At 38.5% G+C, this 23,907-nt stretch overlaps 2 protein-coding genes across 2 annotated transcripts in view; one reads left to right on the top strand and one right to left on the bottom strand.

Annotated features, from left to right (window-relative positions):
• Positions 1–23,907, top strand: part of NT5DC1 (5'-nucleotidase domain containing 1) — a 125,881-nt gene that overhangs the window by 4,731 nt on the left and 97,243 nt on the right. The window contains exons 4-6 of the mRNA XM_009092826.4: positions 696–802; positions 2,437–2,516; positions 6,076–6,157. Coding sequence (XP_009091074.3) covers positions 696–802; positions 2,437–2,516; positions 6,076–6,157 — 269 coding nt within the window. The remainder of the gene's footprint in view (positions 1–695; positions 803–2,436; positions 2,517–6,075; positions 6,158–23,907) is intronic.
• COL10A1 (collagen type X alpha 1 chain) lies at positions 11,954–20,302 on the bottom strand. The gene is made up of 2 exons (XM_009092807.4): positions 18,486–20,302; positions 11,954–13,915 (listed from the first exon to the last, which is right to left on the bottom strand). The coding sequence occupies exons 1-2, from the start codon at positions 18,622–18,624 to the stop codon at positions 12,021–12,023; spliced, it is 2,034 nt and encodes a 677-aa protein (XP_009091055.1). The 5' UTR covers positions 18,625–20,302; the 3' UTR covers positions 11,954–12,020.

Below are 23,907 nucleotides of genomic sequence, written 5' to 3'. Positions count from 1 at the left end.
TTAATTAAAAGAAGAAAGAAATACTTTTGAGTCATTGCTGTGTATCCTAAAATTCATTTAATAGCATGAATTTTGGAGTACTGAATGCAGAATTCAAGATAACAGGGCATACCTCATTAAAGGGAAGAGTTGGTACAGGGTTACCTCTCTTGACATTGCTTCAAAATGCCTCTCATGCATTTGCTTCAAAATGGGACCCAATTTGATGGTCCAAGTAGTTAATTTTTAATGCCTAAAAAGGCTTGTGTGTACTTATGTATTAAAAAGCTGCTTGCAGGGCTCCAACTAGCACTTTTCTATAGTTCTGCCCTGCATTCTGTGATGTTACCAGGCTGTATAGGCTTTCTGCACTGTGCTTTATTGTGCAGTGTATATTGATAGCTCAAGTATAGCGAGTGTCCTGACACAATTGAAAACATTCGAGCAATACAGAGTGATTGTGTTAGCAGGTGAGGCACAGTAGCTGTGCCCCCAGCCAACCAGACCTTTGTCTAGTAAGGCCTTTATCGAGAACTGGAACATATATGACAAAAGCTTAGTAGGTCCTGGGAAACTTCTAAGCTGTAAAGAGAGTCAGTGATCAGCTTGCATGCACTGTAATTCAGTTGCAGTATGTTACTTTGCACAAGTTGTAGTTTATATGTTTTCAACTCTCTTTGTTTTGTTTTGCTTTTTGTAAACAATGCATGGAACAGGGCAAGCCATGGTACAAAGAGCATGACATCCGAAGAGGTCCTGGAGATATATGGAAGGAAGGAGTGGAAGCATTTTAACACAGTCAGTGGAATGGTTTCACGCACAGGTAGCTATACTTTAGCATGTCCTCTTCTTTGAAATGGCCCTGATGCCTTCAGTGCCTCGTACTGTTAGTTCTTAACACAGATTTGTAAAAATACTTGAACTGGGAATTACAGGAACAGGTAAATGTATTGGGGAAGACTTGGTCTTTGTTTGTTTTTAACTTCTAGTATTAGAATTCACCTTAAATTTATTTCATGGTATTTATTTTATGGTAAGACAAATGAGCTGACATTTTAGGCATGTTTTGGTTATAGTAGGCACACTCTCTTGATGAGAGAGTAGACTGATAAAACCAGTATCATGATTTAACCTGAGCCAGCAATAGAGGACCATACAGCCGCTCATTTACTCCCACCCTGCCTAGGCCTAGTGGGCAGGAGAATCAAAAAGAATGGTAAATCTCATGGGCTGAGAACAATTTTTAATTGAAATTAAATGTTATAATAATAAATATGCTAATAATGCTGCTAATAATTATTGTAATGATAAGGAGACAGAACCTCAGAACCCAAGAGGAACAAGTGTTGTACAATACCATTGCTCAATATCTGCTTACTGATATCCTATCTCATTTAGGACAAATTTTTCTTAATTGTTGACTTGTTGCCACCAGTCCCATTAGTGGAGGTCTAGGTGCAGGTGCAACGAGAAAGCAAATGTGGAAACAGAACTTCTCCCCTTGCATTTGAAGTTCCTGTGTTTAAGATAGGAGTCGCTTTGAAGGAGCTGTGGCTAAGTTTCCATTCTTGCTCTGTGTTTCCTCTCTGTTTTAGTTTGATCTTGGCAGTTGAGAGTAACACACAGGAAGTGATCACTTAAGGTGCATTTTGTTATGTAATGGAGATACTTTCCTTGAGATTTTGCTGACTGCAAATGCAATACTTACTCTAAATCGCAGGTGATCTTTTGCAAAACGGAGGGAGAGAGAGGTTTCGTGAGGTTATATAGGAAATATGCTTTTCTTTTTCACTGAAACATGCACTTGGTCTCTGTTGTGGATATTAATCCCCATTTTGCTGACTTCTTCTTGAATATATGTAAGAGACAGCACAGACAAGATCATAAAAAAAAAAATCGCTGGTGAAGTAATTTTACTTCTTGAAGAATTAGTTGAGCATGACCATAGTCTGAGGGGACATTTGCACCCTCCTGATACAGTTCTGTTTTCAGGACTGATGTAATCATGTGACCACACTTCCCCTTGGGCCAAGACACTGTCCTCAGCATTTGTGTGCAAGGAACATGAGTGTATCAGACCTGTGCAAATGTCTGTGAACTTCTGAAACACTTCCCTTGTGTTTGCACTGCTAGGGAAATAGATATTTTGGAAGAGTTGGAAGATACTGTCCTAAATTAAAACTCATGGTTTTCCCCCTTTTCTTTCACCTGGGCTTTTATAATCTTAAAATATCTTATTGAAATCTCACTGCCTTCATATAGGTAAACAACTTTTAGTTGCCCGGTATGACAATCAGAAGTTAGCCTTTGTTAACGGAGACTGGGAAACAGATAATGCTTACTACCAGTAAAATCCCAATAGGAGTTTATATTATTACTTAAATGTAATTTTTATTTGTGACTAAAGCATACAATACAGGGGTATTTAAAGTTTATTTTTTAAATTATTTTTTCCAGCTAAATACTATTTGTATGATAATTATTTTGACCTGCCAGGAGCTCTCTTGTGTGCAAGGGTTGTGGACAGCTTAGATCAGGTAAGAACTAGATTGTTTGAAAATTATGTATTGCATTTTCTTTTTCTTCCACCACCACATCTCTTGCATGCATTATTAAATGCATACAAATTGGGTATTGAACAGCATCAAGGTCTTTTTCTCATTTGGACTATTCCATGTTGGACTTACTGTATCAAAGTTTTCTCTGAAGATAATTGTGAGCTACATGTGGCATGTTCAAAATAAAAGTTCTTCCACCAGAGGGCACAAATAACTAGGATACTAATGGAAATGTGCTGTTTCCTCAAGTTTATCCTGTGGTATGCACAATGTCATTCTTAAAGTCACCTTTAATTATGCTTGATTGTACTTGAAATAAATATAGTATAAGTTTCCTGAATTACATGATTTGCTAATTTGCAAGTGGTTAAAGAGTGAATGAAGCTTAATTTTATCCTTTTTTAAGCTTGTTTTTGTCCTAAGTACATTGATCTGTGTACAGAGATATAAATACACCTCTGGCATAGTATCTTTTTTTTTTTTTCCTCTGATAAACAGTAAATTAAATTCTGAGGGTGGAAAATAAAATTGCTTGACCCTTTTCCAGTGCTTTTTAGGTAGATAGAATGTCCTAAATTCTGCTTTTGAAATTTGGTGATAATTGTTGTGTAAAATATTTGAATGTTTAACTTGCAAGCAGCTGGAGGTAGGAGAGGGTTCTTCTCATGGAGTAACTGTGTTGGTGTCAGAAAAATGCTGAGGTAATCTTCTGGCCAGAGATACCAAAGCGCTGCAGGCCTGAAAATTGTCAGGATTTAACCTTGTCTGCAGAGTGAAAATCCAAGCTGTGAGATGAATGTCTGGAGTTACATTGGATATTAGGTGGCTTGCTGCTTTAGCCTTCACTCCAAAATAGCATGCTGAGTAGATTGCTGCCTAAGTCCAAGGGCTGCGTGAAGAGTTAGCTGAAACTAGCTTATCAGGGAAGCATGCAGGACAGGTGATCGGTAAGACTCTTAATTTTCTGCCTGATTAATCTCCTTCCCCTAAGCTGTTCACAGCTTAGAAACCTGTTGCAATTGTGACACCTGTATTGTGTTTACTTTAATTTAGACTCAGCACAAATCACCCACTTATTAAGAGAGAAAGCACATCATAGCATGTGGGTAGTAAGCTTTCACATCCAGTTACTAGTTCACAGGCTGGAGCGCTGACCCGGGATCAGTGCCACGTTCAGCCAGAGGGAATTAAACCCGTGCCATTTCTCCAGAGAGCCACAAGAAGTGGGTCATGCAACCTCTTTATCTCCTAGCAGTTCTCAAGTATTTTATTGGACATCTGCCCTGTTTCAGCAGGAGGGCTACAGTAATTCCCTGGAAGGTTAGCATCAGCCACTTGAGAAAGATGCAAGGCTCCTGCCTTGCAGGAGGTGGTCAGCCTCTCCAGCCCAGAACTCATGCCTGCAAAATGCCTCATCCCTTAGAAACCATCACATTTTCTTCTTCCACATTTCTAAAAGAAAGTGAAATTGGGTTCAGTTTGGGTTCAAAATGGGTTTGGACATGAGTTGGATGCTGGATGACCCTGCACTGTTAAAAATGTATCTGGTTTTGCTGTGTCCAGAGCCAGAACTGTTATGTTTGCAGACAGAGCATGGGAGCTTCTTAGTGTTTTTGATCTTAACACTGGTGAGCTAAACAAAATAATGCTTTGTCTTGATGGTTCAACCAATAAAATCACATTTTGTAACCACACCAAAATGTTGGTGGAATGGATGGCCATATAGTTTTCCTTTTGCTTTTTGGAATTGGTCAGTTTTCCTTTATATCTTTTATGCAATGGCTGAAGATCTGCAAGAAATTAGTTTAAGTTATTTTAGTCTCCTCTGAGTTCAAATATTTTGAAGAACGTATACCCAGTTTTAAACTAGTATCCATCTGCCCTCAAAACAGCACTCTGAGAAGCTTTTGGTTCAGTTCACTGATTTATTTTTTTTTAAAGAAACAAGCAAAAAACCTCAAAACTCTGAACTAAGGGCTAAGTCAGCCACATAGAGTGTGAGGGGAGAAGGCAGTTGAATCTATCTGTCTTGAAAAGAGTGCTAGCTTAGGATACTTGCATTGCCACTGGACAGCTGGTCCTCAGTATCTCCTGTACATAGCTTTGAATAATCACTGTTGGTTAGTATCCTTGGCTAGCTGAAGCTGACATATGAAACCTTTTCTCTTTATTAGCTCTTTTATGTGTTTCTGTGGCAGTTTGCTATAGGAATGGATTAAAAAAAATTTCTGAAAGCCACAGCACCATATCTTTCCTGCTCTTAACCTGTAGAGCCGGTGGATGGTAAACGAACTATGTTTGTCAGTTATGCACAAAAGACCTTGTTTGTGTGACTTGCTGATTGTGAAAGTAAAGGCAGACTGTTCTCTAGAAGCCTCCATGACTGGTTTGGACTGAAATAGCAGTTTACTTCAGTATATATAAGCTACATGTTTTTTGATTTTGTTTGGCTCTGATAAGGGTTTGGGTTTGGAATTTTTTTCTGAATGTTTCCCTCTCTACAAAATGCTTTATGCTTACAAAATGCCTCATTCAGGTATCAGTGCAGGTATCAATACACAAAGGGCAGCAGTGCCCTGAAACTGCTAACAGTTGCCTTGAAATTTATCCTAATATAGATGTGGAAGGCCTGTAACAGCATTACAGAAATACTTTCCATGACACATAAACTCAAAGACTGTACCACCTGCTTTACTGCTGCCCAATTACTGTGTAACTGAGCGCCTCTTACAGGATCTGTAGCTAATCCTCTGCTCTGTAATGCTGGCTAGCTGTGTAATTGCATCTGTTTCATTCATCACTACTAAAATTTGTGGTGTTTGAGAGTGCTGTCGGGCTCAGCTGGTTGAGGTTTTCCTCTCCCATGTGAGAGGCTGAAGGGGAAGCTGAGGTCCACTGAAGCTCTGCTGTGCCTGGGAAGCTTTCTAGGAATGGCAAGAGACTGTTCATAAACATGGATCACCTTCCCCTGTCCTTCTGCCAGAGCTGGGGTTTGGCAGTCTTCAGTGCACAATGCCATGAGTGCAGGCTTCTGGATGAGTATTTTATACCATGTTTGGGGTAGGGCTCTTGGCAGAAGGGCATTTCCTCTAAATTATAGTGAAGTGATTTTCCAGTCCTTAAGGTGTAAGGTGAAATGAATGCCAGGCATGTTAATAATGTCAACGTGCTAATTAACTTCAGTATCTGCAGTCCTGGGCATTTCTTTTTCCCAAATGTCAGTGGGATGGGATGCTCATTCTGTAAGTTGCTGTTATGGCTGATGCCCCTGTAATATTTTAGAGTTCCTCACAAATATTCAGCATTTCTCCTTTTCCCTTCCTCCTCCCATTGTAACCCTCTAAGAGGGGCATAACTTGTCTGCAGTTACCCACAGTTAATCTGGGTGCTGCTGAATCCTGATGTCCTGGATCCTACTTAAGACTGTCTTACTCCATATAATTTTGTTAATTCATGGCTTTTCTGTCACTGTTTCAATATGAAATCTTGTAATAGCTGATACTTGATATAATGACTAGGTTCCTTTTGACACTTACAGCATGATGGTCAGAAAAAATATGACTTCTGGAAGGACATGGTGGCTGCTATCCAACATAATTATAAAATATCAGCTTTTAAAGGTAAGTGGGTTCACTGAAGACTCACTATAACAGCTGAAAATATTACATGTGCTTGCTGGAGCAAATATGTTTGCAAGTACACTGTAGGCTACTCAGCACAGCTTTTACTTTTCAAGTTTATAAATAGTTGTGTAGGAAACACATGTTTTTCCTGGAATAAAGCGTCTTTATCATAACTATTTCAGTTTCATTTCACTGCTTTGATATCTTTAATAACATTTCTGATGTGCTACTTCACTCAATATTTAAATTTTTATTGCTATTTCAACTCCTTTAAGAAGGACAAATGGTTTCTTACTGTGATTGATATGGTAATGTGGACATCCTTGAACTGTGTTTTGAATCTATTCCTTATGATCTTGTAATGATATATAAAATCCAAAATGAATTGGGGAAAGAAATTCAAGTACTAATATTTGATGGTTTTCTTTAGCGCTCTAGTTTGATTAGAATTCCTCATGTAGTATTGACACAATAGAGAGGTTTTGAACTTCCTAACATTTGCAGAGGACAATTTTTTAATAACAGTGTTTCTCCACCCAAAACCAACATTGTAACAGTGTAATATAAATTAGAATTGGAAACAGCAAGAAATTATTTTCCTTCCTTCACAGACATAACTTTAGAGTTACTTTTAGGCATATTAAAATAATAAGTTGATAATAAGCGCTAACCGTTGTTTGTGCATGCAGTTAATTGAAATTATTTTAACAATATTTCTTGTAAAATGTTTATATGCACCTCAGTTCTGAATTCTGCACTACTATTAGAATTACCTTGGTTGATGCAACATTCACTAGACACAAGTTGTAGTTTGGACTTTCTTAAAACTCACTTTTTGTTCATCTCAGCTGTTCCACTCGCTTCTTTCAAATGTAATTGACAAAATTGTTTCAGAGAGATTCCAAGCAAAAATGGAAATTGATATCAGGATGCAAATGGTAAAAACTAGCAAGATATTCCAAAACTGCTTTCCTTGTTGTTGTTACTATATTTCCGTTGGAGATTAGAGTGTAATTGGTAGTTATGAATTTCCCTGGGAACTCATTTGTACACAAAATAAATATATCCCTTCTTTTCTGCTGATACAAAATTAACACTAATCAACTGTAATATTTTTTTTAGAATTTTTGTTAATTCTTTTCTTCAAACTGTGACAGCTCTTTTTTTTAAAAAAGGTGTGGATCATGCAACAAAAAGCATCATTTCTAAAAGTGATCTTTGGAAATAATTGAGATACAAAAAAAAAAAGCCTAAACTTTGAAGTCATACAAGTAATTGCTCGGTTTTATTTATATGTGTCTGCTTGTGTATACACTTGGACATATATGTTTATACCTATCAATCAGGTACCTATTTCTATATGTAAACCTGGAATCTGCAAACAAAATTTGTGATATGACTTCATCCTTTCTAGCTTCTGTCAGAGGCACATGCATGCATAAGAGTGTTAAAAATACAGGAAAGTGTAGTAAGTGATAGGAACCAGTTTTCTTGGATAAAGCTCAGTGATATCAGAAGTGAAACAATACAGATTATATGCACGACTCAAATACAAGAAAGTGATATACTCTGTCATGTGTCACTTTGAAAGGCTTCACAGTGGTTTTATTTTCCATTTAATAACATAGTCCAGTAGCTAAAGCACTGAACAGTGAGTCAGAAGAACCAGAGATATTTACTTCCTCTATCACTTAGCAGTGATATTCTCATGGAGCATCTCTTTTTGCTTCAAGTCCCTCTGTTATACAAGAATAAGGGCACTAATCTTCTATCACTGCTGACAAAGTGATATTTTTTTTTCTCAATCTCACATCTAACTTCCTGAGGAAACTCTCAAACCCGGATCCCAACATCTACATACCAGGAAGCCACAGTGTCTATCATAGCCCAGAATCTGGCCTGAAAACCACAGCCTTTTGACTTAACTCCATGTCTTGTAGAGGGTTTAACCCTTCAGTGAAAAGCAGGGCTCCTTAACAGTTAGTCAAGGTAAAATTTCAAAGGCAAACTTATTAAGTGGTCAGTTGAGGGGACGCAAAGTTCCCAACTGGAAACACCGTCCTAGCGGTGCCATTGTCAGTGGCGGAGCAGAACGACTGACCGCTTTATTTTTTGAAATCCACCGAGTGTTTGCAGTTCACTTTGATTTGTTGTCGGTATGCCCTTGTGTCTCTATGTCCCTTCTCTTTTTCACAGGATTTTTTTTGATCATAATCAGGTGTCTGATGGATTTTGCTTTTCATTGTCTTAGCTATGGTAATTGCCTTAGATAATTGCCCTATGATATTTTTTTTGGATGGCTCTTTCAGATAGGCATGATTGTCCTGACTCAGCTTGATGAAGAGTATTAACCCACTCTTCTCCTTGGAAAAAGGAGAAGTGAAGAACTGAGGCTTGCAAAAGGAAAGGGGGTTCCCAAATAGTCTTGCATTATTTCAGACATTCCGTTGTGAAAAATTACTCGAAAAAGAAAGGAAAATCTATGAAACAAAATATCAGAAAAGCATGGTGTCAGATAGCAATGAACACAGATATTTGCAAGGTGGTCATTTCTTACCTAGTAATACCTGCAAGAGAGCTCTCTTCAACTGATACCCCAGCTAAGGATTGCATTACTCGAGAATCTATTTTATTCTCAATACTTTTTTCTTATTACTGGAATAGTTTGTGACTGTAAGGTGATTAACAGTACCTTGACTGTGTTGGATTTAGTGGATGTTTTATAGATAGTAATGAACAACAATTTTAAAGGAAGCATCATGGGGCAATGTATTTTACACTATCAAGCTATGTGGATGTATTATAGAATCAAAATGTGCTCTTGAGAGGATTAGTAAGAGCTTGACGTACTGAATAATTATTTCCTTGTGAAAAATTTCAGATTTGATTGGTTTTTTGACAGAAAAATCAATGGCTTTTTTAGGAACATGTTGCCAAATATAACTTCTTAAAGCAGAATTTTGTAACATTTCTTATTTTAAAGGCTACTTTCTCTCTGGAAGACTTGCCTTTCCCTGTAATTTTCCTAACACTTCTGGAAACTGTAGCATCTGTGGCTGTATAGTTAAAATTATATATTTGTAATATTTTCAATTAGTTTATAAGATTATATTTAATTTTGAAAGTAAAAAATCATGGCTGGTATGGCAGCATATTTCATAAATGGCCCATAAGAAGGCTTGTTAGGATACATGTTTATGAACACAAGTTAATGGTCTTGGCAGAAGATAACAAATCTAGATATCTGTAATATGTGTGTTTTATCTTTAATACACAAATTCAGATATAAGAAACAAAAAGCAAAGATGCTTTTCTGGCCAAAGGGAAAACAATCTTGTGCAAAATATTAGTACTTCCTAATGTTGATGTAGCAGTAGTGCGATATCTTTATTTGTCTTAATTGTGAAAACTGCACCAAAGAAGCAAGTGAAAAGTAAATTTTTTACATTTCTTTGCTGTGTTTTCCAAGTAAATACAGAAGGGATTGTTTGGGTGCTTCATGTTTTTGGTCACTTAAGGCTTCAGAAATTTCAATACTTCTTTGGAAGTGATTTTGTACTATAACAGGCTCTTAAGTTTTCTTTTGAATCTCATGTTGGATTTTCTTTCCTTTGATATCCAAGATGCAGAAGAAATAGTGGTTTTAGAAGGGCTTTATATTTAAATAGATTGCTGATCATCTGGTGGAGAAAATATTAAAAAACAAACTTAAAAATCTTACAGACCTTCTCAAGGTGTCCTCTAAACCAAAAATCCAAAGCTAAAATCAAAGTATAAATTGTGCTTTTGCCACAATTTGCTGTATCATCTCTAACTTTTCAGTTTTAAGAGTTGCTTTCTTAGTGGCTTAATACCCGAGACTTAATATGAAAAGACTTAAAAAGCCAGGCATGAGGTTCCAAGCTTTAGACTTATTTGAAGTCCCACATGTTTGAGGAATAAAGACCTAGAGCACAAAACCTGATTTAAAGTGGAGAGAGGGAGGGAGGGAGGGATGGATGGATGGATGGATGGATGGATGGATGGATGGATGGATGGATGGATGGATGGATGGATGGATGGATGGATGGATGGATGGATGGATGGATATACTTTTAAGAATGCTGCTTGGGCCCAGTTTCTTCTAAGTTAATTGGAATCACAGGTCAGTGTGGTCCTGAGCTGCTGAGTACCAAGCATCTCCAACAATTTCAAATCTGTGCTTTGGCATAGATTTCATATGTGAACTAATTAACTAGAAACCTACTACTTAGTAATATTTTTCAGCTCCCAAATCTAGTCCCTCTACTTGTTTCTGGAACAAAAGTTCCAAGTTGGTAGAGTGGATGGGCAGCAGGACATGCTATGTTTAAATACTGGGAAGCACTGTTAAACTAATGTTCATTCATTATTTTACTGAATTATAGCCTAAACCACAGGTTTCCTTATCCAGCAGCACTTAAAATGAGGAAGAAAAAAATTCTTAAAGTTGCTTTCATTGTAGATCTTTACAGTTTCCAAAACATTATATAGTTTTGCTAATAATGGGTCAACCATCAAGGAAAAGGTATCCTAGCTTTTTTATTAATTCTGGTATAATATCAAGTAAGGATATTGCTGATTTCAAATGTACACAACATAAGAAGCCTCAAGTTGTGCCTTCATGAAGAAATGGTAATATCACAAAAATTTTAAACGTAGGCTTGCATACTTTCAGTGCAAGTGATTAAAAGCTTCTGTTAAAAACAACAGCTAACTATAGTAGATTTAAGGATTCATAAGGTTTTGATGTATATGATACTTTTAAAGCCCATGAATGGCAACTGTCACTGGAAGAAATGTGTGATCAAACTGTTAAGGTTTCATAATTCATAAGCTAACTTGTCATAGTAGCATAACAAATTGATGAAATGACTACTTTTTGTGAGACGTGTTTGTATGGTAAATATGGTTATGTCTGCTGACTAATTAGTGCCATCATCTGATAAATTTACCAAATAAGTAAAACATATTCCTCACATTATTGTGTTTTAAAGGAATGAACTGTACAGGAAAAATCAGAGCAAGGATTATATTCAGTGTCGGGGTAGTAAAGCTATTCTGTTTTGTGTCTGCATGCTTGTAAGGTTATGTTTTTAAGGTTTGGTCAATGTTGTTTTATGTTACTCTGAATGTTACAGAATGTTAGGAGATATAAAAATGCTGAACTAGTTTGTGCATTAAAGAAAGCTGAGTAGATTTTGAGGCTTCAAGTCTGGTTGCTTTTTCATATTGTGAAACTTTAGATCTTCAGTAACATGTAATAATTTGTAAATCCACCTTTCTCCAAGGTAGTTATTAATTATTAAGAATAGTAGAAATAAATGAAAACTGTGATTATGATATGGACTCTAATAGAGTTGTCATTCTTGTCTCCTGTTGGATAGCTTAAAAATGAAGCTGGATGTAGAATGTTCCTGAAGTGTATTGTCCAGCTCTTGAGGTGACTGTGGTGTCTTTGAGACAGTTAATTTAAGTATAGTGAAGTATGATCTAGAATCCTTTATTGTGTTATGAGGTATGATAGTTAGACATTCTGATTTTCCTTTTAAAAGAAAAAAACAGGAAAAAAAAGACAGAGACTGGTGCATTATGTTAATTCATAAAATTTTTATGTTGCATTCAGTCAGACAATTAATCATCATTCAAAACAAATTTTTAATGACAATTCTCTAAAAACATACAATATTATTCTACTTTGAACCACTCTCTTCTGCTTTCTCACTCCCTCCTCCATTCCTGTTGCAACATTGAAGTTGCATGACCTGCTAAGGACAAATCAGAGCAGTACCTGGTTAACATGGTCTGAAGGAGAGTGTGTCAGGACAAGGTAAGTGGGATATTAGATGTGAGCAAATAGGAAACCTGAGAAAGAAGAGTGAACATAGTCAGAGGAGTAGAGACCATTAGATTCTGAATTGGGCAATTGGAGCCATACTTGGTCATTCTCCATGAGATCGATGACAGCACTGCCAGAAGCCTGGTCAAGGTATCCTTTCTTGTACTCATCGTAGGTGTACATAAGTGGGGAACCATTTTTGTAGAGTGCAACCCAAACATTTGTGCCTTTTGCATGTACATGGTAGGAGAAATAGTACAGTCCAGGGGTCCTGCAGGTGAAGATTCCTGTTCTGGGATCATAGTGTTGCTGCCTATTGTACAAGATTTTATCAAACTTGATGGGGACTGTTGCTGCGGGGTAGGCTTTTGAGAGGATGACACTGAAAGCAGACACCGGCATCCCTGTCAGAGCTTGGTTTACTCCCCCTTTTATGAAAGAAATCCCTGATAGGTCCCGAGACTCTCCTGCTTTAACATAGCCTTCGGGCATCTGTGGGATTACAGCTTGGCCAGGGGGACCAGGAGGACCTGGGGGGCCGGGCAAGCCTGGCTCACCATTGCTGCCTTTAGGACCGGGGGGTCCAGGTGGTCCCATGGGTCCACTTAAACCTTTTGTGGAAATGCCTGCTGGGCCCGGCAGTCCTGGTGCTCCTGGCTCACCCTTCGCACCAGGGGCTCCTGGCAGTCCAGGGGGGCCGATGGGACCTCTGATCCCAGGTATTCCTGAAGGCCCTCTGGGGCCTGGCTCACCGTTGGTCCCTGGCACTCCCTTGGCTCCTTGTGGGCCCATCGGACCAGGCAGACCAGGTAGCCCAGCAGGGCCTGTATCGCCCTTTGGACCTGGGAGACCTGGGTGTCCCTTAGGACCAGCAAGACCCTGCTCACCTGGGTATCCTGGTTTTCCCTCTAATCCTGGTAGGCCTCGTTCCCCCTTGACCCCTGGGAATCCCGGGTGGCCTGCAGGGCCCATGTCACCTTTGGGCCCAGGTAGGCCGTTCTCACCGGGCAAACCTTTGAGTCCATGAGGGCCCATGTTCCCTGGTGGCCCGACCGGCCCTGGTTCTCCCGGCACACCAGCTGGACCTTGGTCTCCTTTAGGTCCTGGAAGGCCAGGAGGACCTTCAGGCCCTCTGTGTCCCTTCATCCCTGGCAACCCTGGCTTTCCAAAACCTGGGAGTCCTGGGGATCCGGGCAACCCTGCAGGTCCGGGATGTCCCTTGGCTCCAGGGATGCCTGCTGCTCCTGGAGGTCCCATTGGCCCAGGCTTGCCAATGCCTACTTCTCCAGGTTCACCTGGGAGACCCTGGGGACCTGGGAGACCAACTGCTCCAGGTGCACCTGGAAAACCTCGGTCACCTTTCAGACCTGGCTGACCTGGCAGGCCATTTTCACCAGGCTTCCCAATCCCAGCAGGACCAGGGGGGCCCCGGGGTCCCTGTGGGCCCGGAAGACCTCTGCCACCTGGCCGGCCTGGAATTCCAAATCCGTTTTCTCCCTTTTGTCCGTTTATACCTGGGATACCTGGCTCTCCCTTCTCGCCAGGGGGTCCCCTTGGCCCCTGAGCTCCTGGAGGGCCTTGTGGTCCTGGCTTGCCAGGGACAGTCAGTCCTGCGGGGCCGGGAGTGCCGGGGGGCCCTTGTGGTCCTCTTGCTCCTGGGAGTCCAGCAGGTCCAGGTTCTCCTTTCTCACCATTTAGTCCTCTTGCTCCTGGCTTTCCTGGTAGACCTGGCACTCCTGGCTTTCCAACTGCAGAAAACCCAGGTGGTCCTGGAGGACCAGGGGGGCCTTGGGGACCCGGACTTCCAAACCCTGGCTTTCCTGCAGGACCTGGTTGTCCTCTTGGTCCAGCGGGGCCTGGGGGACCGGGGGGTCCTTGTTCCCCCCTTACCTGCACACCTGTAAGAGAGAGGAAAACAGATCAACCAGGGCATCTACAACCTATTTGCAGGCAATGTAGCATGGTGGTAAAATGCATGAAGGGTTAATTCAGCTTCATGGAAGTCAAGCTTTAGCTGCTGTATTTGTCACTAAAAAGCTGACATTCAGAGTAAAAGTGTTTAACAATCCTTACAAGTAACAAGTGCAAATTCATTGGAAATGTGGGGTATAAGGCCTCTAGAATTTTTTTTTTTTTTTTTTTTTTTTGCTTCAATGCATTCAGGGTCATCAAAGAGCTTAAAAAGTGCTGTGCAAGTAGATGCAGACTATTAAGTAAGGGAAAAACAACCCAGACAGGTAACAGATTTAGGAGGTCATCAGACTTGATGAATGAAATCTCAGGAAGCTGTCTGTACAGGTGTAGCAGCTTTTAGGAAACAACTTGGTGCTACCTTTAAGTAGTGAGCATTTTGTTCTTCCCTGCCCCCTACTTTCAAAAGTGACCCGTGTCTCTAGTTCTTTAGTAAATATATGAATGTTATATTTTCAGATATTGTCTGTCATAAAAAATTCAGTTTTGTCTGTCATAAAAATTTCACACAGTGGCAATGTCACAGCTGATAATTCATTTTACTGCTGTCAGAATTCTGGCATTGTTACAGAGTTTTTTAATACTACTTCATTTTCTTAGTTACCAAAACAGCAGGTGGAGCCACTTGACCAAATGTCACAAATAGAGGAATAAGCAAACAAGCTCACTGCTTAGTTTGTGAGTGCTTTGGAGGAGCCTTCAGCTTTATGTTGAAATTGGCATGCTGATTTGTTGGACATTACATTTAAGTTTTTAACAAGTTTAACACAGATACTGTGAGACTACTTCACTAGTCTCACACTACAAGTGGCAGCATTATAGAACAAAATGGCATATCTGTGATGGGTGTTAATTTAAGAAGTCATTTTAAAAATAGAAACTGAAGGATACAAAAAGAGCCTGAATTCTGTTTTTTTTATAATGGCAACACATTCTGTTGAATGCTTATTTAGAAAATATTATAAATTGATCCACGATTGCATCAGCTACAATTTTTCCTTTCAGTCTCTCACAAAAAGACCAGTATTACATATATATATATACACAGGAAAGTTTTTACAATGACTATTTGGCTGTCTCTTATAAACTGCATTTTCCAATATGTGGCTAGTTTTATTGAACCAAAAGTGAGGTAAAGGAGGAAAATATTCTTCTACAAATTGTTGAGGTTCTTTTTAAATAATAGAGGTGTGGTTATGGTTACATTTCATTTTGGTTTGTTATTGTATCTGCGAGGTTGCCTTTTTCCTGTATTGACAGAGAAATTGTTCTTATCTAGAGAGTGCAGGGAGTGCATTTTCTATTCTGCTGATGCATAAATCAGCACAAATGCATATCAACTTATTTTGTGCATCTTCCTATCTCATCTTTCTTAAGGCCATGAAAAGGAAGATAGCTGGTAAAATCCTACACATAAAAAACAAGCGTGGCCTGTGATTTATTTGTGATATATTGACAATTTTTTTTGGTAGCAAATTGCATCAGACTTTAGCTCAGAGTGTATCTTCTTATTACTTTTACCATATTTTAGATGCCAATATCAGTCTTAGGTTCACAGGGTAGTGGGTCCCGCCAATTTTGCCTAAGATGTTAAAGGCATTGTCAGCACTAATGTTGTTATACTGATTTTCTGTGAGCTGTATTGTTCTAAAGTTGTGCTGCTTTTAGATTAAAATTTTAATTTTAATTGTGCTGTCTAAAAAGCAATGGTTATTCCTCCGAGGAAAGGACTGCTAAATTTATTAATGAAGTAGAATTTATACAAAGAGCATTGAAGTATTGATTGGCTACTCTTTTACATGTCTCAGCACATACCTTGATGCAAAATTTGTTTACATTCTCTAGTGCAATCAAACCCCATATATGTACTGAATTAAATATGTAGACTTCAACATAACCTGCAGTAATGGTTTATTTAAGCATTGCTGAATAGTGAGATCTCATTCAATTATTGTTTTCAACTTGGGGTTTTCAAATATCTCAAGCCAAAGAGATGCTGATTAAAAAATTATGTTCTGGAGAGCTGCCAAGACCAAGATTTTTTGAACAATTTCACCAAACTAGAAGAAGCTTTATAGGTTTTAGTTGTCAACAGAAATTGTGTGGTCTGTTTTATGTTGTCCTGACTCACCAGTCTGGATTTAGACATTTCAGTTCCAGGCTGCTTTTTGACAAAGCTATACAAAGCAAAAAGATAATTTATTGGCAGCCATATCTGTAGAAGTCAGTGTTTGGTGATCAAATTGGAAAAGTAAGCTATGATGAAAAGCTTGCCATTGCTACTTCAGCTACTTGCAAATGGAACAACTCACTAGAAAAAAGCTGGATGCACTTGGTTCTGTAGGCTCCTGTTTTATTCTTCTGAGATCATCTCACAGAGGTGATCATCTCCAGCACTCTTCCCTCTTTAAATTCTTCTAAAAACTCTATATAGGATGCTTGTTTTTCAGACTCAGGAATAACAGTCCTCCTGCAGTGCTTGTTCACCAAATTAAAATTTGTCAAGCACTTTTGAATGACTGGACTCGCATGTCTGTAAAAATGTAGGCTGTTCCTGCTATTGAGGTCTAGTGTATAGTCCTCTGTTATATTTCCTAAATTGAGAGCATTTTATACTTCTCAGGTTTTGATATAATCATTCTCATTCTAAATATGAATTTTCACTCACATTAGATTCTGTGTTTGTATATAAAGTGAAAACTTAGTTCTGGACAATTTATTTCCCCCTTTCACACCATTTTCTGTCTACCCTGGTTCTTGCTTTATTTGTTGCTGGTTCCCCCTTTCCCAAATATTTTCTGTAGAGGGGAAAAGAAGAACCACTATTAGGAGAAGTGAGTGAAGTATGGTAGAGGATAGCCAAGTAAATATTATACTTCACTTAAAAATAGTATAAATATGTAAATCATTCTGAGTGAAGTCATGGAAAAACACAAGAAAAGTTAATGAAGAAGGAGGGAGGAAATGCAGCATTAAACTCAGTGAGAATTCTTGTTGTATGTGCTTATACCTAAATTTGATCCAGGAGTGCTAAGGTTCCAGGAAGTGCTTGTGCTGAGGACAAGGGATGAAACTATGACAGTATTTTGGTACAGCCTGGGAGAGTATTTTGTGGGTAAGGCTCCCAGCCATGCTGCTCTCACTTGTTTCTTACTGCAGGGATTCTTGGAGCCTGTGGGTTGGAGCTGATTGGTATGGGGCCAGTGCTGACACCAGCTGGTATGAGAGCAGAGTTTCTTTGGGCTCCATGTGTGCTGCACATGATCAGACAGCCCATAGGATCTGTCTGCAGAACTATTCTGAATCAAAACTCCTAAATGAGGGTAATGTGAATGCAATGCCCTGAGCAGCAATTCTCTCCAGATTTGCCCATATCCTTTTTCTAGTGAAGAGAAGCTTATTTGCTAATGCTGTTTTCTGAGCCCCTCATTCAGTTTCCTCATTTCTGCTCAAGTGTGATCACCACAACTAAAAGTGGCTGGGTTACAACAACAACAAAAAAAAAGAAAGCTATTTTGAATAGCCTGATGATGTCTGCAAGGAAATAATGCTATTCTCAGGGGGTAAGGTAGGATGTTTACAAGGAAGATTCACTATTAATTTTAGTGATGACAATTTTGAATAGTCATTATGGATCAGAAGCTTTGAGTTCAAGTTTTTTAAAGAAGATGTTGGCCTAAGCATGGAAAAATAAAACAGAACTCAAATAGTTTCAAACATTAGGGATAGCCACCTGTTCAACTTAAAGGGACAGAGAGAATAAGCAGAAATAAGATGAAATAATGTAGCATTGCAGTTATGTGTTGCCTATCCAAGCTGCCATAAGACTGATTTATGCAATGAAGAGGGTTTTTTAAAATATACTAAAGCTAGAATTGTTATATTACTATGTGCTTATCCTGATAGTTAAAGCATAAGCTTAAATCACTCATGAAAAACTATATGGAAGTTTATAACACGTTTGTACAGCTATATATAATTTTATTTTGTCTTTCTAGGCTTTAAGAGGGTCTTCATTTGCCTGTGTGTATCATATATATATTTAAATCCACACCTAAGGTCTGTTTTGCTTACAGATAACATGACAAAATATGTAAAAATTGTTCCTGAATGTAGGTGGGTTTTAGGTGACAGGTCTGTTGCTAGAAACCCCAGTGCTGAATCAAGAAATTAAGAATTAGCATGTTGTACATCATTAGGTACACAATCATGCTGTGTTACTCCCACTATTGAAGCAGAGATCTGGAGCTTTGTTTCTGCTCTATATGCCTTTGGTGTTTATTGTGTAAAACATTTGTCTGACAGGTGTGCATCTTTGTCAGTAAGAGGCAACTCCAGAACCACTGTAAATTCTTTCTGCAGTGATAAAATTATTTCAATAAACCTAAATTGTTAGTAAAATTTGAATACCAGTAGTATAAGCACAGATCCTTTGTTCATGTATTGAACCTCTAGGAATAATTGTGTTAGTTTATTATGAAAAAACAGTAAACTTACCTTGACTCTTTACATTGTAGGGTAGAAAATGTGGCCCCTTCATGCTGGATTGTTTCTGATATCGCTCAGAAAAATATCCATCACCACCATGGACAATGTTCAGACAAAACAGCAGCAGTAAAGATACTTGTAAATGCATGTTTCCAAATCTGTTCTGTGTTAGAAAAGGTAGAGAAAGTTTGTTGTAAAGAAAAGTTGTTTAGCTCTGATTTTGGAGCATGAATAGATGAGTTTTCTTAAATTATAGATATTAAAAATAACAATATTTTGTGCTTACTTCCATCTACTTTCACTAGTTTTGAAAAATGCTCTAAGAAAAAGGGAATCAGTATTGCTCTCACTTTGAATGATGGAGCTGTTGCATAGATAGATTAGAGGCAATAGTCTCACTCTTACGAAAAGAATAGTTTTGATTGGATGGCAGCCTATTCAAGACAACTGTATTCAGAAAGAGTGACTGTTTTAACTAGACCTCCAAAGTAAGTTCAGGGGCTCCATATACCAAAACTCCTGAAAAGATGAAAAGTCTTCAGTGAAGATACATAAACACTTCCATGATCTTACTACCTCTCTCTAATGCTGTAGCAAATGAAGGATGAAGTCCTGGTTCCTTCAGCATCAGTGGCAGAATTCTCACCAAGGCTGAAACCTGTTTTTACATGTAGCCTTACAAAGAGCCCCAGTGGCATGAGGATGCTGTCACTGGCCCTTAAATATCAACCCTCTTCCCTCCCCAGACAGAAAACAAGGCATCCTGAAGAAGTAACCTTCAAAACCAAAGAGAATATAATGAAATCGTGACATACCAAAATGTTGTGGAGCTCCAATGCAGCGTGCTAGAGGAGTGAATCCTCCTCTACTGAGGAGGAGTTCTGCCACTGGTGAGTGAGCAGAAGCTGATGATTTTAAGTGCCACCCTTGAGTATTTATCTGGTTTTCCCCTTAGTTGGGTGACTTCTGGACATAAGCTCCTCCCCCAAAATCTGTAAGCAGTAATTACCTGTGTGTGTATAAGTGTGTTTTTTAGGGGTGGGGGAGAGCTATTTTGGGCAGTCATCCTAGATTCTCTTAAGGGGTTCTTTTTTGCTAGTTCTTTCTCATTATTTTATTGGATTTCTTATTGTTTATGAGATTGTATTGCTCATAACTTGTTTTTCCTAAAATTTTATGGCCCCTCTGTTCTAAGAATTGATACCGGTAACACTGAGAAAAATCATGGACTAGTAAGTAAGGTTATTAATTCCAAGTGTTCATTTAAATTTCTCTGTAAATGTTTTAAGGAAAGACCTATAGATTTTGAACTTTGGTGAGCTGTTATTTTCAGGAGTAACCCCACTAAAGTTTGTAGAGACCATTTATGTGAGTAACTAAAGACTACTTATGTGAGTAATTGTTCACTGGGATTCAAATGAAGAACTTCAAATCAATTAAGGTGTTAATAAGAGAGTTGTCAGAGAGCTTGATTACTTTTAGGCAGTTATTTTAGGATTTTATCTTCATGTTATATCTCTAGACTTCTGTTTTCATGTTTGAGGTATACTACTACACATATAATGCAAGTAATGTTTCTGTATTATTAACTCTTGAAATGTGAGTTCACCTTGCAGAATGAAAACTTGTGTCCAGTTGTAACAAATATACTGAAATCCACCCTGCTTTATTATAAAGATGTTAAGACGGGGTGATGTTTGGGGGGTTTCAGTTTAGTAAATTTAAACTGATGCGGGTTTTAGTGTTGGTGGATCAAACCTGGTTATAGTTTTAGCTCTTAAGAGATTTTGTTAAACTGGTCTTGTTTAATGGACTATACCCACAGACTGCAACTTCTTTTGTTTTTTAATAAATCTTACAATGATTCAGCATCACTTTATTGAAGTTCAGTCCAAAATAGGCAGTAACTCTCAGTCCTTGAATTGTTTGTGACTCTGAATAATCTTTTAAAACTGAAGGTTAAAGTAAGAAGCAAAAACCCACTTTTCTGATTAAAGATGAAACTGTAGAATTATATATGTAGTGCACCTTGCTTTAAGAAAAAACACCTATGTATTAATTATCTGTGTATTGAAACTCTTTTGCCAATTGCAGATTTCTTTGCTATTCATATATACATTCAATTTTGGAGGAGTTATAGGTATACTAATAAATAATGTGTACTACTGTCAATTCTTATGCATGGTAAGTACAGAAGGAACACCTGTTACTGTTCCAACCAAAAGACTGAGCTGGTGGCCCTGAACCCTGTGGCTGTCCTGTGGAATGACAGGTTAACGTGGGCTGAATTTTACCTGCTCCATGTCTTTGTTTAATTCCACACTCTTCAGCTTTTTTGGCTTTTATGTTTTATGGCAAACATCCTAGAACACAAGTTACTGTACTGAAAGGGACCAATGGACCATCAAGTCTGTTCTGCTTCCAATTGTGCTAATACCTTTGCTTAGTAGAGGACTGGATTACACTAATAAGTACAATAATTTATTCAATGTATTGTTGAACAATTCTTTTCTTCTATTCTTCTTCCTAGCCATCATCTAAAAAACACTGTTCATGTACTATTTTTGTAAATAACCCTTTTTGCTGCAGGGGTCTTCAGATTAAAGCCTGCTTTCTCCATTAAGCTTGCATGCCTGACCTGGTCAGTGATTTTCAGAGAGTTTGCATATCTGAGATGGCATTTCTACTCCCCACATATGTATTCAGTTTCTTTTAGTCCTTCAGAGAAAGAAACTCTGTCCTCAGGTTTTTTGTGTAACTTTTCAAGGTTCTTTATTTTAAAAATTAGTCTCTATAAACTCAAATGAGGATCCAGTTGCTTTTGACAGAGGTAGCAAATATATGGGCATAAAGTTTATTTCCTCCTTGAAAAAACACAGCTCCAGCCCCTTTTTTGGTTTGTATAAATCCAAAAATAGCTTTTGATTTTTTAAAGCATTTAAATATACAGCCTTCAGTGGGAAGTGTGGTTGTTGCTAATTTGATAATATTTGGTTAAGAACAGCAGGCGACAGTTTCATGCACACACAGTTTTGTGCTACTTACTTGCCTAATTCATAAATACCCCCAAAGCAGGCACACTTATGTTACAAAAGCACCAATAATTCACACTGATATTTGCCCAGCAGCCTCACTTCCTGCCTCTTAGCTCCCTCTGGGCAGGAAGGTGAATAATCTCTATGTGTGTCTGCATAAATAGGGATGATTGTGGGGTCAAAAGGTACATACAGGCAAACCCGTTGTCCTTGTGATTAACCTGAGCTCCACCCTATTGTGCTATCTTACTCCACTTCTTTGGCTTGAGGTTTTGTTTTTTGTAAGTGTGAGAAAATGAGGTAGAATTGGAGTTCACAGGTTTTGTATGTTTTCCCTGTTGCTGTGGCTGTTTCATATTGGCAGAGCACTAACATGCATTTAGTGCTGAGCATGCATATGAAAGGTGTGCTGTGGTATGTATTTGCCCTTGCAAAAATATGTGCAGCAGACACGCTTGTGTATCTCTATTTACAGTAACAGCACATTGTAAACTAGAAAGGTTATTTGCAAAGCTGTTCTCAAAATACAAACCTTCAGATTCTTTTGTTTTACACGTTTTAATACGTTTAGAAAGTTGGTTTTGCTTACAAACAAAGGTGTCTTCACTCCCTCCTTCCCACACATGTAATAGTCAGGAATAAAATTTGTTCCATTCTGCTACTTCAGAACTTCCTTTTTAGTAGTGTGCTGGCTGCATCTTCCCATTTAAAGGTAGTCACATTATGGCAATGCAATAGCTGAAGTCCTAATCTTAACTGCAATAAAGACTCCAAATAGTCTCTGTGGGCCACATGAATAGTACTGAAGTCAAAGCCTCCATTGCCATTTGTGGCAGTCTGCAGTGTTTCATGAGATTTGCTGACTGGGTGTTCAGATTGTTGTTGAATGTTGCTGGAAGGTGTGCACTTATGCTTTCCAAAACCCCTTTTTGCTTCGGTCTCTTACTCCCACAGAGTCAGTGGAAATGTGTAGCATGGAAGTGACACCATGATTTGGGAAATGGGAACTGACTTTCACCACAACACTGCAAGTTACTCACAAAGTGACTTGAGTGAGTCCCACAACAAGCAACTCCTTACAAGGAAAAGGCATGTAATGTTTTTATTAAACATAAATTGTAATAAAACAATAAACCACTCCCTGTCATACATCCTTCAATAAAAAAAAAGAAAGCTGAGAAGCAAAACTCCAGAATAGCTTGTGCTAAGTCCTTGCAGTAGCTGGGAACTGGCCAATTATGTTCTTGATGCTGAGGATACTCGGCATGAATATATTTATTGTTTTGACTTGGAGTATGTGATCTTAATTTTTTGTTCCAACTAAGCACAAATCCTGAGCTTAGTTTCAAAATAACAGAGTTCTCTGAAAGAAGTAGCTCACAGCTTTGACTTGAAATATGTCTTGTTTTTAATAATTGGCCTTTAGTCTTAATCCTGACTTTTTTCCTTAAAATTGCTGTTATTAATTATAATTACTGTTTATGGTCAAAAATGTTACTCAAAGAACCTGGTCTGTGGAGGGGTGTTTACTCCCTTTATTTGGCTTAGTAATCTCAGTTGTGAAGAAAGAGTCAGGAATGTGCTGGTGGGAGATTTTTCCTTTAATTTAAAAATGGGGTGTAATTTGTTATTGATGATAGAAAATCAAATCACTGTCAGCAACAGGACACAGTGCTTTTTCTGCTTCTGACTCAGTTCCAGTTTTCTTACCTGTCTGAAGTAACCTTGAAGAATGTCCTTGTCTGTGACTAGTTTTCTTCTAAAAATGCTTGTACCCAAAACATGTGGTAGTTTTGGAAAGGACACTAACAGCAAAGTACTCTAACAGCAAAGGACTCTAACAGCTTCTAGTACCATCTCTGGTGAATGAATTCTCCAGTCTCCAATTTTAAGTTTTCAAAAAAAAGTGTTTAAGAGTTTCCACAAAAGTTTGAAAGACTGCCAGAAATTAAAGGAATAATTGGATTTCTAGTTTGTGGTATGCTTTATGGCAGTTTGGAAAATTCTAAATCATGTCAACTCTGTGGTTTAAAGCTGTCCTCTATCCCTTTCTGTCCCACAGTGGTGAGAAGTGTTCCCATCCTCCCACTGTAGCAGCTAGGTAAGCCCTCAATGGGAGTGCAGAGCAGCAAAGTGTTCCACTGAACCTGACGGGCCAAGCTAATACAGAGGGGTTCCAGCTATTTATTGGCCACAGTCAAATGGACACAAAGGACTCGGTAAAAGGAAAATTTGTTAACTTGATAGCTGTGGGAAATCTGTGTGGTTGGTTGTTTGTTTTGTTGTTGTTTGTTTTGTTTTGTATTTATTGAAACATTCTATTTGCATGGAGGGTATTTTCTACTCCAACGCTAACTGCCTGGACTGCACAGGTCTAGAAAACATCTTGGTGAAGG

This window comes from Serinus canaria, chromosome 3 (assembly GCF_022539315.1).
Source record: "Serinus canaria isolate serCan28SL12 chromosome 3, serCan2020, whole genome shotgun sequence".
Classification (NCBI taxonomy): domain Eukaryota; kingdom Metazoa; phylum Chordata; class Aves; order Passeriformes; family Fringillidae; genus Serinus; species Serinus canaria.
The sequence above is the reverse complement of the archived record's forward strand: the minus strand, read 5'-3'. Positions and strand labels throughout refer to the sequence as shown.